Source organism: Channa argus, chromosome 21 (assembly GCF_033026475.1).
Source record: "Channa argus isolate prfri chromosome 21, Channa argus male v1.0, whole genome shotgun sequence".
Classification (NCBI taxonomy): domain Eukaryota; kingdom Metazoa; phylum Chordata; class Actinopteri; order Anabantiformes; family Channidae; genus Channa; species Channa argus.
This window is the reverse complement of record NC_090217.1, coordinates 8,593,326-8,612,067: the sequence shown is the minus strand read 5'-3', so window position 1 is coordinate 8,612,067 and position 18,742 is coordinate 8,593,326. Positions and strand designations below refer to the sequence as shown.

The 18,742-nt window shown below is 39.8% G+C and overlaps 1 protein-coding gene across 1 annotated transcript in view; it reads left to right on the top strand.

Annotated features, from left to right (window-relative positions):
- The window catches only part of exoc4 (exocyst complex component 4), a 102,310-nt gene extending 83,579 nt beyond the window's left edge, over positions 1-18,731 (top strand). The window contains exons 17-20 of the mRNA XM_067490115.1: positions 1,400-1,538; positions 4,853-5,031; positions 5,228-5,387; positions 16,623-18,731. Of these exons, the coding sequence (XP_067346216.1) occupies positions 1,400-1,538; positions 4,853-5,031; positions 5,228-5,387; positions 16,623-16,860 (716 nt within the window). The 3' untranslated portion in view covers positions 16,861-18,731. The remainder of the gene's footprint in view (positions 1-1,399; positions 1,539-4,852; positions 5,032-5,227; positions 5,388-16,622) is intronic.
- Positions 18,732-18,742: the final 11 nt, after the last annotated feature.

Here is an 18,742-nt window from a genome sequence, read left to right as displayed (position 1 = left end):
CAGACAAACAAGCCATATGAGCAGCTGTCACGTTTCACATCACAACTCTGGCTGTTGCTGCAAAGAATAACTTAAAACTTAATTTTATGAGTTTTACATTCCAAAAGCTTTAGAATTTATGAATGTGGGATGTGTGCAAAGTTAGCTTTCTTGAAAATATGCACCACTGCCCTAACAGGGCAGCCACTATAGAATTTTCATGTTTCCAGTTTTTGCTTATATAATAAGTGAGGTTATGAAGTAATTATGGTCTTTTAAATACACTTTTCAAAGTGTTGGATCTTTTGTAGTAGAAGTAAGTTGGAGCTTCGTACTACTTAGCTGAATTCTACTTTTTATTAGAAAGAGGAAAGGCAGATGACCAGGTCTGATCTTATTTTAGACTGGCTGCAACTTTGACACTCCCCGTGTGTGTGTGTGTGTGTGTGGGGGGGGGGGGGGGGGGGAGAGGGAGAGGGCATGCATACATACATGCATGTATGACCTTCGGAAGGGCAGGAGGAGTAACTAGGGAGCTGGCTCTCGCTGCGGCACATCGATCGTGCACCCCTGCATTCTCCTGCTCAACAGTCACTTTCACACACGCACACACTCATACACCTACACACTCTCCCGCCTCATTGACCAAATAGACTTACATATGACTGACGGGGCCAATTTCTCTCCCTTTCCTCCCCTTGCTAATTTATGGCCATTGATCTACACTGGGCTGAATTTATATACACTCATGATGCTCTCTTGCTCTCTGGCCCTCTTTCTCTTTTCACGTGCACACACAGGTCTTTTGTTTGGTTTACAATGCAGTGCACTGACACATGCTCCTGCTGTCTCAGCACAAGTGGCAAGAAAGTACAAGAACATGCTGAAGGACTCAGGAAGTGTGCAAAGTTGCCCTAATGTTTTTCTTTTGTGTGTAAAGTGTGAACTTTGGAGTACGTGTAGTAAGGTCCAATGTCTGTGGTAAAATAGGTCACAGTAAGGCCTGCTTTTTGCTTCCGGCAGTAGGTCATGCAAGACCCTGTGTGGACCTGCAAACTTGCAAAATTGCACATTATCATCATTGGCCTTGAACTCTTATCACCTTTTTTTGGTAATTGGCTTATTTGGTTGGTCACCTTGACCCAACAACTTACTTTTTTTGCTCCTTCCAAAAGTAGCCCCCTGTGTGCTACTGTAGACTAGTTTACAGTGCCCGTGAAAGTGTCAAGGAGCAATGCAGGAAGCATTTTTCAGGCCTAATACTGGGAATATCAGTGGCAAAGGTCATCTGGTAAAGAGCCACAGCTTGTTCAGAACACAAACTTTTAACCTTCATCCTTTGATCAAATAATGGCCCTTTTTATTAACTGTAAAATATTACTGGTTAATAGTGTCTTTGTGTGTCTTCTTGTCTATTCAGGTGCTTCTCCATGTTCAGGAGAAAATCAGGTGGTTGGTGAACGCAGCAGGGAGCAGATTCTCCAGACCCTGAATGACCTGTCCCGGGGATTTCAGGACATTGCTGACCGCTGTCTCCTGGTGTTGCACCTGGAGGTCAGGTATGCAGGAGGAACTCACTGAGGTGTTTTACAGTATATTGTTCTCTTGGCCATAACCTTATGTTTTCAAGGAGTGCCTTTGTGAATTAAGAGTTAAGAGTTAGGACTATAGGTGATCACTGTTCTTCCATTGGGGAAAATACTATTCATAAGAGGGTGAAGATCCTTTGTCTCAAATAGGGTTTTGAAATACACTACCTTTTTTAAAAAAAATAAATAAATACCATCTGGGTCTAAGACTAGGTAAGACTCTTCCATTGGATAATCACTTCAGTGATTAATATGTCTCAGTTGGCAACAAGTTATTCAGCCCTAACTGATGCAATGAGTAGCTGAATATACTGAATGATCAGGTTTTATCATAAATGGATTTTTTCTTCCCTAAAGACATGAGCATATTTCAAGATCACAATACCAGAATTAATTGGGCTTAAATTGTGAAAGAGTGGTTCAGGGAGCTTGAGACACTATTTTCACACATGAATTGGCCACCTTAACCCTAATGAGAATCTTTGGGATGTGCTGGAGGAAACGTTATGAAGTGGTCCACTCTCCCACCATCAACACAAGATCCTGGTGAAAAATAAATGCAAATCTGGACATAAACAAATGTTGTGTGATTGCAGAAGCTCAATGAAACCACGCCATGGCGAATGCGTGCTATAATCAAAGCTAAAGGTTTCCACATGACTTTCAATCATCTACCCAATGTCATGGTGTCACCAGACAGGCTTTGGGGACAAGTCATTAAATCATATGGACAAAAATAATCAGCAACATCACACTTACATCTTCAGTGCACAAGTTCAGTAATTTATAATGTGTCATGAGGATGTGTTTTGGATGTAAATTTCCAAGTTAATTTACCACACCATATACTTTGTCCCCCCACAGTCACTAATAGTCCTCAATCATCTTTCTCCCCTTGTTTCCATCCCTCCGTCTACCACCATTTCCCCACGGACTATTGTATAGCTTATGCAATATTGTTTATGATTTCAGTAGAAAACCCTCCCTCAGGCTGATGTCTAGCTCTGTGCTACACTCCATTGACTCTCCCCATCTAGTGAATTTCCCCTGATAGTGGTACCAGCTAAATGAAGCCATGAGGAAGAAAGCAGAAGGGGAGGGAAGAAGAGATGGGAGAGTGATGAGTGCAGATGTTAAAGTGGTGGTTTTGGTGGTGAGGGGGTTAAAGAAGGGAGATACACTAGCTTAGGGAGAGAAATGATTGAATACTGAGAGAAGGAAGTGAGAAGGAGGAATTGAAAATGTGGTGTGGTTGTTGGCTTTGCCTTAGGGGAAGAAAAATCACTCATATGATTTTATACCGTTCTGCTCAGGGCACTGTGATTATGGAATTATGAGAGTGTGCTTATGTCTAGACAGAAATGAGCCATGCATGGACCTACAGGACCCAAGAAGCTGTTTAGATGGACAAAAAAAACTTTGTTAAGGGAATGGCTACAATTTGCCATCTGTACTCATCACAATTCTAAAACTCATAGTGAAAATACACAATGCAGTGAATGCATCCCTGTGCAGTATCACAAAATTGTTATTTAAAATTACTACAGTTGTTTGTTAGGTTTTCATTAGGTTGTAGTGTATTTGAACTTATGTAGTGCAACACTAGTTCAAATACAAGTCAGGTTGTTGCAACAAAATTGATTACATCTGCAATTTCCCTCATAAAGTAACCTGTGAACGCCACACCTTTCTTAGTTTTGGTTTGTGTCTAATGCAACATGGCTCCAAATGCTAAGGAGCTGCCTGAACACGAAAGAAACCAGGTTGTGATTAAAGATAGATGAGGGTACAGGAGCATCAGTGGGATACTGATAAGCTGAAGCATGGTGAGGAGGAATAGGAAAAGCTGTTCTACCCATAATAGCAGCTGTGGTTGCCATCCTCACTACTCACAGAATGCTCACAATCTTGAAATGAAACCACAGTAAATCCACTAAATTACCTGTGACCATTCTGTGAGTACACGCTGGTACGGGGATGCATTAATGTAAAATCCACCCATCCATCCAGGTTGTCACCAAAAAGATACCTCAAAAGTCTTTGACAGAGAATTTTCCCCACATGACAATTATTCCAAACAATATGAAATCTACGACCCCAGTATGTCACTTGACTTCTGATAGAACATCTTTGAAATATTTTAAAGAAGAAGGTAGAGCAATAGAACCCCTCCAGCAAAGAGCAGGGGAAAAGAATTAGCCGTGAAAAATGGCAGAACATTTCTCAACAGATTTGTGCAAGACCTTTTTGATCCATGACAAAGTAGGACTGGATCTGTCATGAGAAGGTGAACATACAAAATATTGAAATATAAATATTATCTTACTAATACATGGTGTAGTGTTGTTGTATTTTAAGTACATATTTTGTCATAAATAAAAATTTTGGAGATACTGGCCACTCGTGGGGATACTTAGTTGTTGGTTGGTTTTATTTAGAGTCTGAAGTTCAATTACTTTGTAACATTAACTAAAAAAGTTTGTTATTTTGTGTATGTTTCTTGTTGAATTAGTAATTTTGCAATAAAAACCCAGAAACATTCTTAATTGGAGCTTCTTACCAGCCAAGAGCACAACTCTGCCTTCGTACCACATCTTCATTCAACCCAAAACCTCTGAAACAGGGCATTTCCAATGTAAAGACGTAGAGATGAGCTTCTTCTGCATACATTCTGCAAATTTAATTAAACACTCTTGAAGTCACAATACACTATTGTTTTTAAACATGAAGGACTCACCCTCCAGCTTCATTATTTCAGTCCCTAAAGTGACAGACTGTTTTTGCCACTCTAGGCTGTAAATTTATTAGAAATCTTTTCATACCTCTAAGAGTTGTTCAGCACGCTGTATTTACGTAGCACTGTGTTGTACAAATTGCCCTTAACCTGTAACATTTTTTTAACTGAATAGTATCCAGAAGTGACGTAGTGGCAGTGGAATAAGTATATATGTTATACTGTAAGTGTTCTAAACATAACGATTTGTGTTTAAATTATAGGCAGTAGGCAAGGTATATATGCAGTATATTTACATGAGTAAAGAATTGAGAACACTCACTGCCTACTAATGTGGGCTTTCATAATACACCACTTACTCTATATGTGTACATCATTACATGAGGATCTTCTCCTTTTGCTCATCATTCCCATATTCAGAACTGTAGCACAGGCTTTGGTTTTACAACAAATTAACAGTGAACTGTGAGACAATTCGGTTGGCACACTTCTAATTCCCACTTTCTCTTTCCCTTCCTTGTCCCACACTTTTTCCCTTGTTTTCATCCAGAGTGCATTGTTTCCATTACCTGATCCCACTGACCAAGCAAGGAAATTATGCCATTGTGGCAAACGTGGAGAGCATGGACTATGACCCGCTCGTGGTCAAACTGAACAAGGATATCTCAGCCATAGAGGAGGCCATGGGAGCAGCCCTGCAGCAGCACAAATTTCAGTACATCTTTGAAGGTCAGCACATTTGGCTAAGGAATATTTCTTATTTACTTTTCAACAGCTGAAGGTCATTTTCATCACATACAGTAGATTCACAGAGAATGTTAAGTGTCCAGCGTTAACCTTTTTGTTCCCTGACACCTCGTCCTTATTCTTTTCATTTCTCCTTTCCATTCTTATGCTGTCTTTGTGTCACTTTCTCTTCCACTAGGTCTGGGTCATCTGATCTCCTGTATTCTAATCAATGGGGCCCAGTACTTTAAGAGAATCAGTGAGTCAGGTATTAAGAAGATGTGCAGAAACATCTTTGTCCTCCAGCAGAACCTCACCAACATCACCATGTCCAGGGAGGCTGACCTTGACTTTGCCAGGTCAGTGTCTTTTTCATATTTTTACAGATGCGCCCCATCTCTTGCAGCAGTTTTTTTACTTTCAGATGTAATGACATTGTGTACTTTGCTTGTATATACATTCTACCAAAGCAGTTTCTACCAGCATAAGTTTGGAATAGGCTGATAATCTTGAACTAAAGTAGCAGGCTCAGATAGTTTGTGCAGATATTAAGTGTCTCTAAATTGCTATCTCATTTTTCTGCCAATACATTTTAAGTGGTTGCTGTTTGCCCTTGCGCTTTGCTGTTGTCATGGTGATAAGGCCATCGATATCACAGAACTCATCCCTAACACCCAAGGTAGTAATATTCTTAGAAATAATAATATTAACACTTGTCGGAGTCTATACTGCAGTCTCTTTAATTTGAATTCCTAAATACGAGTGTAGTCAGTGTAGCATCCCTAAGTTCTACTACATATAATAAAATTAACGGTTAAATGAAGCCATCATATCTGAAATACTAATCTGAAATACTTACTGGCTGATATTCACATTTTCAAGTTGATGGGTTTGTTTAGCTGTACTACACAAACTGCAGAAACACACAGTGTCCTTAAGTTCAGACAGCAACTATGTCAGTGCACAAGGCAGACAGATGGTCAAACAGATTGTTAACCACAGAGTGTGTCTATGTGCACGCAGTTGTTGGTGTTTATTTCTTATTCATACATTTATATCTTGTGTCTACCTGCTGTTGCCCAGTGCTGTCCAGCCCTGACAGTCATGGGGAAAATGAGCACTCAGATGTCTTTGTGAACAAGATGGAAGGGGGAGAGGGAGAGAGCAGGAGGGTGGAATGAGAGAAGAAGACATGAAGAGAAGGGTGATTTGTAGTATTCATATGGCTTTTTCCCCCTTCTTTCAGAAGCTTGTGTCCTTGACAGGCAAGAGTGTATGAAAGGGAGGGTGATGTAAAAGATGTGGAGCGAAGGGGGAGCTTGGGGAAGAAGAAAATTGAAAAACGTACAAAAAAAGTACGAGGAAGTTTTAGAAAAATAACGTCATTCATAGGAAAAAACAGAATAGACTTGAGAAAGAAAAGAACTCTTGCTTAGTAGGAAAAATCAATCTTTTTGGTTTTTAAACATAATCTGTTGGGCATCGTACACTTCTTTCATGACCACCTGACCACCAGCTTATCAAACTGTGATACTTATTATTTCTGTTCTGTACAGTACATTAATTAACCAAATATTTATTGAATTAATACATTGTAAGGCAGGGCTTCAACTATGTGTTTAAAAATACATTTCCTAACCTTCTTAGTCTGTCAGTATGTAATATTTGGTGTAGCAAATGTGTTCCATCCTTCACATGCTGTCATGTTGTATTGTAGGGTTAATGAGCTTCTTTTCTTATACATGTGTGTTTGTGTGTGTGTGCTGGCAGTGTTTGGACATTGTTATTGTTTGTAATATACCGGTATAGCAAGCCAAGTTTCCCTCCAGGAAAAAAAAAATCCAAATAAGTGAAAACTGAAATGACCTGAACTGTAATGGTTGTGGAGGACCATTGATTAGTGTGTTATTTCTACCCTCTGTCAACTTTGATTATGGAGAAATGCCAGTGATGGCTTTTCTGTCTTTTCTTTCTTTATCCCACTTTCTCTGATTACAAGGCGTGGGTGGTGTGGAGGTGTTGATTGGGAATTGCAGAGCACATTGTTTACACATTCATGGCTTTTTGGATTGGCCGGCCTCCGGCTCAGAGACACACAATCTCTTGCAAACGCACATACCAGAACCCACACTCACAAAGCCATATTGACGTTTAATATGTATCCCTTACTCTTAGCCGTGCACTTACTTACTCAACCCGGCAAACCAGCATCTTGTTATCAGTATTTTTATGTTTAGGACATCTGCATTTACAAAATTCCTCAGACCAGCTATTAGAACTGGCCAATTGGTCTATCAAAGAAACTATGATAATTAAAAATATAAGCTAAAATATTACGTTTGTTTGGCTGTGGTTACTTAATGTCACTAAATTAAAAATGTCAGGTGGTGATTATATTTTAGGTTGCACACATAAATGCAGCATATTGTATGTGGCGATAAAACTGTATTGTAAGGATATTGAGAAAATTAACACTGACCAACTGGAATAAGCAGTGAAAAGAGTCTGTGAGGAAAAAGGCACTAAAAGCAGAATATTTATCAGTATTTTATTACCATGTCGGCAGAAGCAAGTGTGAAATGAGGAAAGGAAGTGATCACAGCAGGAGGCCCGCGTTGGAAGCTGCTGATGCTTGCCTGTGCACCCATGTACTTTTATGTTCTTATACAGACTGTGTGCTTTTTTGGAACGAGAGAGACCTGGACAAGGGCACAGTAATAACCATTGATCTGAGTTAAAACTAAGGACAGGCCCAGCAACCAGCACTGCAGAACTCATGAAGACACACACACAGACTCTTTCACATGCACACACACTTGCTTCTTTCTCACTCTCACTCTCTCTGTCTCTCTCTCTCTCTCTCTCACTCTCTCTCTCCCTCTCTCTGTCTGTCTCAGGAGTTAAGAAGAGGGGTGGGGAAACAGTGCCACCTTGCGACTGAATCTATATTCATGTATAGTACAGTAAAATACAGCAAAAACCTACAGTATGTTAATGTTGCTCAGCGTGTTAAAACTCTCATCCGGTACTTGTGTGAGCTTGTGTGTTTGCAAGGCAAGGTCCCATGGCAGCTTCTTGTCTCTTAGATGTTTTCTTGTGTGTCAAGGTCAAACACAAACGCACCTAAATACTGAGACACAAGTGGACCATCTGCTCAGAAACAGTTCAGGGGCTCAGTCTTGTGTCCTGTGTGTCACTGCTATGCCAGATCTCTCTCTCTCTGTGTGTGTGTGTGTGTGTGTTTGTGTGTGTGTGTGTGTTTGTGTGTGTGTGTATGCATTGACTGTACCCTCAACCTTGTCACCTCATTGATCTCTCATTGTCTTGTGCATCCACTTCTCTTTCTCTCTCTCTCTCTCAGTCTCTTTATTTTATATCAGTTTTCTTGACAGAAGCAGAGATAAACAGATGAGGTTATTTGTGAGGCTTTTATCTTGAAAAGACCAGAAGCCACAATGGTTAGCAACAAAACACCACAACAAGTTTTTAGAAACTTAGTGTTGCCTGGCAACAGTCCACTGCAGCCTATGGAGAATTTTTTTCACTTATTTTGCTGAAACAAATTTAGTGACCTTAAAGAGAGATCAAGAATAATTAGCTGTCACAAAGGTTTGATGTCGTAGTGCACATTGTTAGTGAGTGACCTTAGCCTAAATTTTGAAAACCCAGTAATTTTAATAATGCAATGAGTCATACCTGTAATCAGGTCCTATTCTGCATTACGTATATCTTAATGCAAAACCAATGTAGATTGAGTTTATCAACTGAACACTGATTGATTTGATGAATATGATGTAATTGTTGTCAAATGCAGAATATGTGAACTATAATAATAAAGTGTTTGATTGTTTTCCAATTCATACTTATGTTGTTTCATCCTTAAATTATCATTCTGTTGGAAGTATTTTTACTGTTGCACACTTTTTCATATAGCAAAGGTAAATAAATGTTTAGGTGTATGTCTATATAAATAACTTTTTTGTGTCGCACTGCAGTGTTTAATCTGGATTTTTTCCTGACACACACTATGATATGACAAACTCATAATACACACTCACTATTAACAAACACACATACGCTGGACCTCCTAGTTGCCCGGTGACCCATGTAGGCAGGTTGCAGGCTGTCATAACATCTCTAGCAAACTTGCAAACCCCTTAGCCCGTAGCTAGGCTAAGCAGCAGTCTGACAGGCTCACTGTAGAAATGCCCCAGAGTTCAGCTCAGTGGTGCCCACCTGTCTGCTGCTGGAAATTACTACAGCCGCATGGGTGTGCATGTGTGAACTGTACACGAGCCATGGGTACTGTGTAGTCCCAGCCTGTGCAAGTCTCTCTAATATCTGGTGTGTGCGTCCCAGTAAAGGTAAATAAACTGTGTGTGTGTGTGTGTGGCTAAAACTTGTGCGTGTGTGTCGAGGTGACAGGCTGGTGTGTCTACAGAGAATGTGGTAATAAGTACAGTTGACGGCCATGTCAGGAGGCAGTGGGTGTCAACAGATAAAACCGTTTGTATTTAGGCCTGGTTTCGGTACACTGTCACTTCACTCGGCTTCTGTTTCCCTTCCTGTCACCTTGCGTCTCTCTTTTTATCTCTCTCTTCCTCCCCTTCCAGTCCCCTTTTCTTCAATTTCTCTCCATTTCTTTTTCCTCTTTTGCTGCCATCCAACTACCTACACCGCCTCTGAAAATTGGTACTCTCTTCCTCTTCTTTACTTTTCAACCCCTCCCTTTATCTGCTCCTATTTTCTGTGTGTGCATGCGCAAGATGGAATATGATGAGACTGGTCTTTGCTGATGAAGGCTGTCTGTGTGTGAATGTGTTTATGTATGTGTACCTCACAGCATGATGACACTGGTCTTTGCTGATGAAGCCAGTTAGTGTGTGTATATCAGTGTGTGTGTTTGTACCAATGTGTGTTTGTTGTGCACAGCGCAGCATGATGGGACTGGTCTTTGCTGATGAAGCTTCAGTTTCAGAGTCTTAGAGTCTCTGCAGACATTTCCTCATTACCAGAAGAGAGACAAATGCACTGCTCTGGAGGGAAAGGGGCATAGAAGGAAGGGAGGGAGACTTTAGAGAGAGATTGAAACTGACAGAAGGATGTATAGGCTGAGATTACACCCATGCTAAATGGCAAAAAAACATAGTTAACTTGTGAAAATGACATGCATCCTCATTAGCATTTTTGTTTGCAAAAAGATCCATCTTCTTTCACCCTTGGCCTCTCCACAATTATAAGAACTTCTCAGTTAAAAAATGAGGCAACATTTTCATTTTTATATATTACATTTAAAAATGTATCAGAAAAGAACAGTAAACTTCTTAATCACCGTATTTAAAACCCTGTTTGCTGTTCAGTTACTGTATGCAGTAGCAAGCTATAGTCACAGTAGCTCATGGCTGCTGGTTGTCAGAGTAATGCAAGGTGCTTTCTGATTGCAAAGCAGTCAGAAATAATGACTGTCAGCGCACCCATGGAAATACTGTTCACTGTAAACAAAGCTCAAAAAATGTGAAATAAATGTAATCAAATCAGACTGTACAGGGACAGCTCCTTGTCTTACAGCTGCTCATGGAGAGGAGAGGTAAGCTGTCCCACACCTGAATGCTTCAGTCTGAGAGGTAGCACAATAAATATCAGGATGAAAGGTTTGAAAAGGTTTCGAAACCACTGCTTAAGAACAGGAAAACAGGGTCATTCACTCTGTTATTATCTAAACTATGGGTTTTCATACAGCAGAGCTGAGCTGAACTCACAATTTAGTTTGCTTTTATTGTTATATTTTTATGAACATGAAACAGATATTTTATGGTGGGTCAGGCACATTGAGACACAGGGCTTAGTGTTTATACCTGTGAGACTGAGGCCACATGAAGAGAGAAAGAAAGGCCTGTTGCCTTGTTGTTGGTGTCAGTAGCCCTGGTATTTGTTACTGCAGCAACAAGCTTTGGTTCCAGCTGATGGAGAGGAACATCCACACACTCCCCCACCCTCTCTTTCCCTCTTGCTTCCACGCCTCATCTCTCTCCCACTAACTAATGTGTTGTTCCAAACACGCTGACAGAAGCAACCTGTAATGGCCTTAATATTGTACACGCTGGAAATGAGGGGAAATGAATTGTGCTGATCCTTGTCTTTCTCACACTTTTCTTCTCTCTTTGTCTTTTTCCTGCTGCTCCTCTGCTTTTGCTCTATGTTTCTCTCTCACACACTCTTGTGCCATTGACATACATATCTGTCTCCCCTATGCTGCATCCACACATCATAAATTTAGTTAATATTCTTTGTATATGAGGAAAGGGAGGGGGCGGCTAATTAAAATTTAATGGAAAGCACACCATGGAGACATACTGAAGCACACACAAGCTAAATTGCTAAAGCAGTGCTCTTATAGATGGAGCCTCTAGAGGATGCAGGTAGAAAGTGTAGGTGTGTGTGTGGAGGGAGTGAGACACTAAAATAAAGCTTAAAGACTAGTTGATTATAGGTCAATATTCAGCAGCTTTTTGTTTTTGTGTTTTTTTGCTTTTTAATATGTTATGACGTAAATTCTAAACAACAAATGTGGCAGTAACATCTGTACCCAGTAGACCCCTCTTATGAAACCTGCAGGGGAAGTGAGTGAGACTCGTGGAAGAGAGGTGTGTAGTAGGACGTGCATTCGTGACTATTCGCAAACATTGTTAATACGTTGGGGAATTGTTCAAGCGATAGCCAAGTTAATATGCAAAAACAGAATGCCCCTTAAGATAGTGACCAAGCCCAGATTTATGGCTTTTGTGAAGATACCACACACTCTTTAGCCAAACTGTAATGCAGGAGCTGTGTACAAAATGTTAATCTTTGAAGGTCGCAGGTGTCATGTTGTTCCTCTTACAGTGGTTAGAATGGGTTACCTGCATCACTTTTGTTTGGCTGAATAGTTGATGGCGTTTGGAAGTGGTAAAAAGAAAAAAAAGACCCTACCTGGAGAAATTAAACAGCATTGGCAATTTGAGGATAGCATTTAGAAAAACTAATAATGATAATGAACAGTTTTTCTGCCAGAGTACATTTGTACTCACAACGGTACTGTAAAAGATGACACTCCTCTACTACTGCAGCAGCAGCAGTAGTAACCTACAGTGATAACACTTCAGTATCAAATGTCAAAACGCCTCCATTTACCGACAGAACGACGGGGGAAACCTATTAACATGGTGCTGAATAAGAAAAAAAAATCAACATGGCTTGACATCTTCACATTTCCTATAACAGATATAGACAGAATACAGAAAATAATGAATACAAAAATCCCACTAAATTGCAATTGCCTTAAAAAACAAAAAAAAACAAAAAAAAAATACAGTTTGACTATTTTCCCATGTTGTTCAGCCTTTCACCAAAATAGACTGAGAATCATGAAAAGAGAATGACTTAGGGAAGCGGGCAATCAAAATAACAATTCACTTTATTATTGTTGAAAAATGGCTGATTTCATTAACTAGTTCTATCACAAATAAAAATTGTTTTTGTTTTAGAGTGTGTGTGTGTGTGTGTGTCTCTGGGGGTCCTTTCTTGATGGTGGGGAACAGAGAGATTTTAATCTTATTAACAGCCCTCTCCCTGTATGGCAAATGGCTTTCCAACTGCTTGGGTAATGAACTGTTTGAAAGTGTTTTCTGTACACACTAACATACCTCACTCAGAGGCATGAAGAGATAGACACACACACACACACACACACACACGTCTTTTCACTTTAGTTTGTGCTGAACACAGATTGCCAGCTGTCCTTATGACTCAGACATACAGTATATACACATACTACATGCTGACAGTCTAAGCATTGGGGTTCTCAATTCTGGTCCTCAAGGACCGGAAGATTGGGTTTGTTCAGTGAATCAGAAGCTAAAAGATACAAATTCACTTTCTTTCCTCACTCAGCCCTGACCTAAAATGGTATCTCCCAGCTTTTGATTCATTGAACACACTTGATTCAGGTAATCAGCAGAGGGTAGGGCAGGGATAGTTAGAAAACAAGCAGGGGTCCTTGAAGACCGGAGCTTAGACCCCCTAATCTACCACACAGTCCTCTTTTACATGCTGCTTTCCTGTTTGGATATTAAAATCTACAACAACTCCAGCCAATGCATATTGGATTTAGTGCCCCTTCATCAGTTAGAAATGAGTATCAGTTTATCTGCTTTTAACAAATCCAGTGTGGGGTTCTTTCTAAATGCATCACTGCCAAGTAATTTATAGTTGCTATTATACTCTAGTTAAGCCATGTTTACTGCGCTGATGAGGTATTTTTTATTCTCTCCTGCTGGCTGCTGCATAAACAGATGGGTTCCAAAGCTTTGCAGCCACTTCTGCAATTTTATCAGACAGATTGTTTTTTCGACTGGAGAAAAATATCCACATTTTGTATTGGTATCTGCCACAGTCATAATTTCAGTTTTCAGCTGGCACGTTTGTTGTTAATTTCCCACTGTGCGCATAACTTACCAGTCTACCAGAAGGGTTTTCTTAATTGAAACAGGGAGTTGAGCCTAAGAACTTGTCCGTCAGCCCACACAAATTCAACTGTTGAGACTTAGAAAAGGTCTCCCCTGGTAACTGCTTTTAGATTTTAAATGTCCACCCACTGTTATTTACTGGTTTGCCTGTCCACATTAATTGACAGCTATGTTCACCCTACATTTTGCCAGTCTGTCACAGGCCTTACACCTATAGATAGGCACACTCAACATTCACACCTACAGGCTTGGCTTTGGATCCTCGCACCATAGGAAATACCCACAGAAACAAAAACAACAAACTAAACTGTAAACACAACTACTTTACTGACATCTACACAGAGGTTTGCAATAATTAGGTGTCTTTTAAAAGTAAGAATGAAACCATCTCAGGGAGTATAACTTCAAGCCGTGTTGATTGCTCTGTACAGATTCAACAATTTCTTTCGTCTCAGCTGCATCCCTATTGAGAGTTGAGGGTGGATATTTAAAAGAGGAGTTCTTTTCAAAGCTCCTTCCTTCACCAAAAAGATTTTTTGTGTGTGTGTGTGGCTATATGTGTTTTTCCCATTAGATCATAAAACGAGGTGATTTGCCTCGAGCGTGCAGTTGATCGCTGGGTCTAGGGAATGAAATGGTAATGCTTTGGAGCTAGTGTTTTGCTTAAACACACACACACTAAACGTCCAAAGCAGAGACACATTTAAAGGCACAAACATTCAGACATTGATCAGCAAGAGAGACAAACTCACAAATCCACAACACATTTCATTATGAGATAAAACCACAAGTGGGACCTATCTTTTCCCTGCTTTTTGCCTTTCTTCCGTCTTGCCCGTAGTTAAGGTGAGACCCAATGTGACCCTCATCAATATTGACAAGCTTTTTCGTGAAATGAGCTCAGGGATGAAAAAAAATGAACAAGACCTTGGAGAGAGATTGAGAGCAGGTTGGCGAGTGAGACAGAATGCAAATGCTCTGATGACCAAGGGCATTACTTGTCAGAAGAAGGCCAAAAAACAGACATTATGCACCTCTTAAGTCATTACTCTTTTTCCTCTCTCTTTCTCTCTCTCCATCTCATTCATTCAACCCCTCCATCCGTCTTTCCAGGTCTTTTTGTACTGTTAAATCTCCAAAATGACAGCACATAAAACACCTTGGAATAGAAGCTCCCTGAGTGCTCATTAACGCCTCGTTAGCACTGAAAATGATCATCTCAAGAACGGAATGGGCCTTGGTTGGGTGGTGGAGCTAAACAAATGAGATAAAAATATCTTTTCTTAACAAAATGTCTTTTGCTGCACTATATAATTAAATATTTGACTCCATTTATATTCAGGTTTTCCTGGCACAATAGAAAGCTTAACCCTCTCTCTGCAGATGCTTTGATGGACGTAATCACAAAGGAGACTTTTTTTTTCTCACTATCACCCAGATTTAAAAACAGATGCTCCTTCTCCGGCCAAACTATTTACGAGCTACAATAATCTTTCTTCATTGAACTGCTGCTCTCACAAAGCAACAGGGTCAAGGTGCAAGGTGGCCAGTTAATGGTGAAAAGGAAGCTTCTTCTGCCGATAAGGATAGTATGTATGTGTCAAACATGGAATATTAACATATATTGCTGTGCTTGTGATATGGGGAAAGACTTAAGAAACTGTTACTGTCAAAAATGACTATAATGAAAAGTAAATACAGCATTAGTTTTACATGTTTAAAATATGTTTACTTTACAAAGCTAACCTTAATAATTCTGCTTATGACAAAATGAACACAGTGTGTGTGAATTACGTAACTCAAGTTCTTAGAATCACCTCAGGACAGTGGAAAAAATATGTTCCAACATGCATCTAAACATAGTAATATGATGTAAAGCTCCAGAACAGCTGCTGCATGTTAAATTTTTAGATGAATAACAAATTTGTAAACAAACCCTGATCCTTAATGGTATATAGGGAACATGAGGCGATGTCACACCATGTTGAATTTAAGTTTTTGTGCACCTGGTGTGAGGACCCCCCTGCCTTTCTTTTAGGAAGTTGGAGTAAACATAAATGTCATCTTACACTATATAATATAGCTCACCTGTTTTGCTGTTGCTCTGAATGTGTCCACAAAATTATTTTGTGTATCTTTAGAAAACATGATGTGTCCCATAGCCAGGAGCAGATAGTGGTAATATCTACTCTACTGTGTGCCTGAATTTGGTGTTTCTGCATGGATTTGAAGGCAAAGCTAGCTATCAATCTTTCTGTCTCTTACTCACACACACTCACACACAGGCATCCATGCACTCTCCAAGGTATTTGATCTGCACTCTCCTGTGCATTACTTTACTTCGAGCCTCTTCTTTTTTACCCCAGGAATGTGTAAATTGTGTTTATGACTCGTTACCTTCCTACTAAAATCCATATTTATGGCCAAACATTGTGTTCTCCTTAGCAAGTTTATGCTAATGAATTATAGAGCCTACGGTATGTTCACATACACAGGAGGTCCATATCTGAATATTGTGGAAAACAATATGAAAAAGAAATACAGTGTAAAAACAAATACACACACAGTCTCCCTTCACTTCTGTCTAGCATATCTGACCTTTATGTAATGTTGTAGTCAGCATTTGTAAGTGTGTGTTGTCTCAGCCTCCCCTTGAGCTCATTCTTTATCAGAATGTACTTCATGGACTTTTTCAAATGGCCCATTGTGTCATTAGGTCCTGGTTAAAGACCTATTAATTCTGCACGCAGCTCTTTTTTCTTTGGCTCTGTCAGCAGTGTTTTATTGAAATGGTCACAGTCACCAGTGAATGTTTTTCCTCCACCACCAGCTTCTCGTTGCAGCACAGCAAGGTTTTCGAAGTCTTTTTTTTTAATTAGGCTAGTCAGCGAAGACATGTGGTTTTAGCCTGTGTGTTTTTCCCTTGTTGTTGTTGCTCCTTTGATTCTGTTCTGGAATAAAACAAACCAGGGGAATAAAACGTGTTATTAACTTTTTCATTATCTTCCCTGCTTCCCCTGACTTTCGTATCCTTTTCTCTTTCTCTCACATCTGTCATTTTCCCTTCATTCCTTCTATCCCTCTATTCAGGCAGTACTATGAGATGCTGTACAACACTGCAGACGAACTGTTGAACCTGGTGGTGGACCAGGGTGTTCGCTATACTGAGCTGGAGTACATCAATGCCCTGTCCTTACTCCATCGCAGCCAGACAGGTGTAGGGGACCTGAGCACCCAAAACACCCGGTTGCAGCGGCTGAAGGAGATCATCTGTGAGCAGGCTGCCATCAAACAAGCCACCAAAGACAAGAAGATCACCACAGTGTAAAAACAAATCAGGCCGTTGTTCAGACAGGCGTTGAGTTGCCTGGAATTCTGAGAGAGAAAAATTAAAAAGTGTAACAATGTTCCCCAGTCAAATAATATCTGTTCTGCGTTGTGTTATTTCAGACCCTTTAGATCTGATTAACAAGAACTCATAGAGCAGATAAATAGGTCATGTATGCAAGAGGAAGAAACGATATAGAAAATATGAAAACTTCGAGGACAGATGATATTTGAGAATTAGGTTGGGAAACACTTAAATAGATGTTTGCTCTAGATCATAATATGTGAAATCCTAAGTTGTAAGTAGTCAAATGGCATGAATACATTTTCTTCAAATTCTGGGCGATGACGCATTGACTCACTCTAATTGGGAAGTGATGTGAAAACCAACACAACTGCAAACTTCGCACATCTAGTTCCCTGCGTAGATATGTCACGAGGTAACACATACAGTGAGTTTCTGCTTTTGAAAGACAACAAATGCACCATACACACTCAGACTCTAACAGCCCCCTGCTCACAATGACTCCAGCTTCTGATAAATGGCAATTGTGTTGGACACTCACCCAACCTTAGGCCCCATTGCATCTCATTTTCCTATTAGATCTAAACTGCTGCTCTCAATTACACCTCTATCTCTCCTCTTCTGGCATCCCCATGGGCCCACTGATTCTGTCTGCAATAACAGATGCTAGATTAGACTGTCTGAATGAGGCCACATCTTCCGCCTGCTGCCAATTTTGGTAGGTCCCCACAGATTTCCCTAGCTGAGAATTGTATCATATCTATGTCTGTTAAAAACCTGTTTATCTGTATTTTTTTTTCTTATAGTTTGTGCAGTAAACTTCCAGCCAGTGTGGAAAGTTGTGAAATATTGAATTTGTTTTTACAAACTGGAAGACAAAGGCTTACTCACTTTTCTCATTTGATTTTCTATAAGACGTGGGCAAGGTTTATTTTAAATGTAATAATTCATTTCCAGCACACTACAGACTTGCACATTATGTGTCAAGGCATGTGTTTGTCATTACATTTCATCATTAATATAAGCCTCAAAAAAACAATAAAAAGTGAATCATTAATTGTTATCCCCTCTACATGTGCTTGGGTTGTTTGAAGTGAACAAAACATAAACTTGAGACAATCACGAATCATCTCCCTCCCTATTTTAAGTCCGTTAACTTGGGAGAAAAGTACTTAACAACGGGAAGAGAGGGGAATGGGAGCCTTGTCAATACAGTGGGCCCAGCACTGGTCTCCCTAAAGCCCATAGAGCAATCCATCATAATGACACATAGGCAGGAATCGATGGGAAAACAACTGTGGAGCTGCTGAGGGAGTTCGCCTACCACTCTGAAAGGTAAACTTGGTGTAAAATCTGAAATCTGCTCATTCAGCTGTTCACTTCAGAGCTACCTTTGTAATGTTATACATGGGAAACTTTAATACAATGTTAGCAGGCTGTGTCAGGTCACACACAGATAGCATTATACTATATAATACTGCAGATTTAGTTTGCAAAATTCCGTGATACTTATGCATTTGAAATAATCCATATATATATGTGAGAACCAATCCTGCTGCCATTGTTGGTTTGTTTTTATTTTTCTTTCTTTCTTTTTTTTTTTTTTTTGCAGGACCTTGATTTTGCGGAGTTATTAAATGAGAGGAACTTTCTGTTTTAAACAAGAATGTGTTAAATTCTATAAATTAAAGTGTTGGACAAGTTTTAGCAACTATCTTGTTCCTCAAATTGTTGAGTGATATCTTATTAATAATGAGCTGAAATGTTTGTATACTCTAAATTAAGCACACATGACTTGTCAATGCATACACTAACACACTGAATAAATAAAAGTGTCCAAATTCCAATTGTGTCTTGG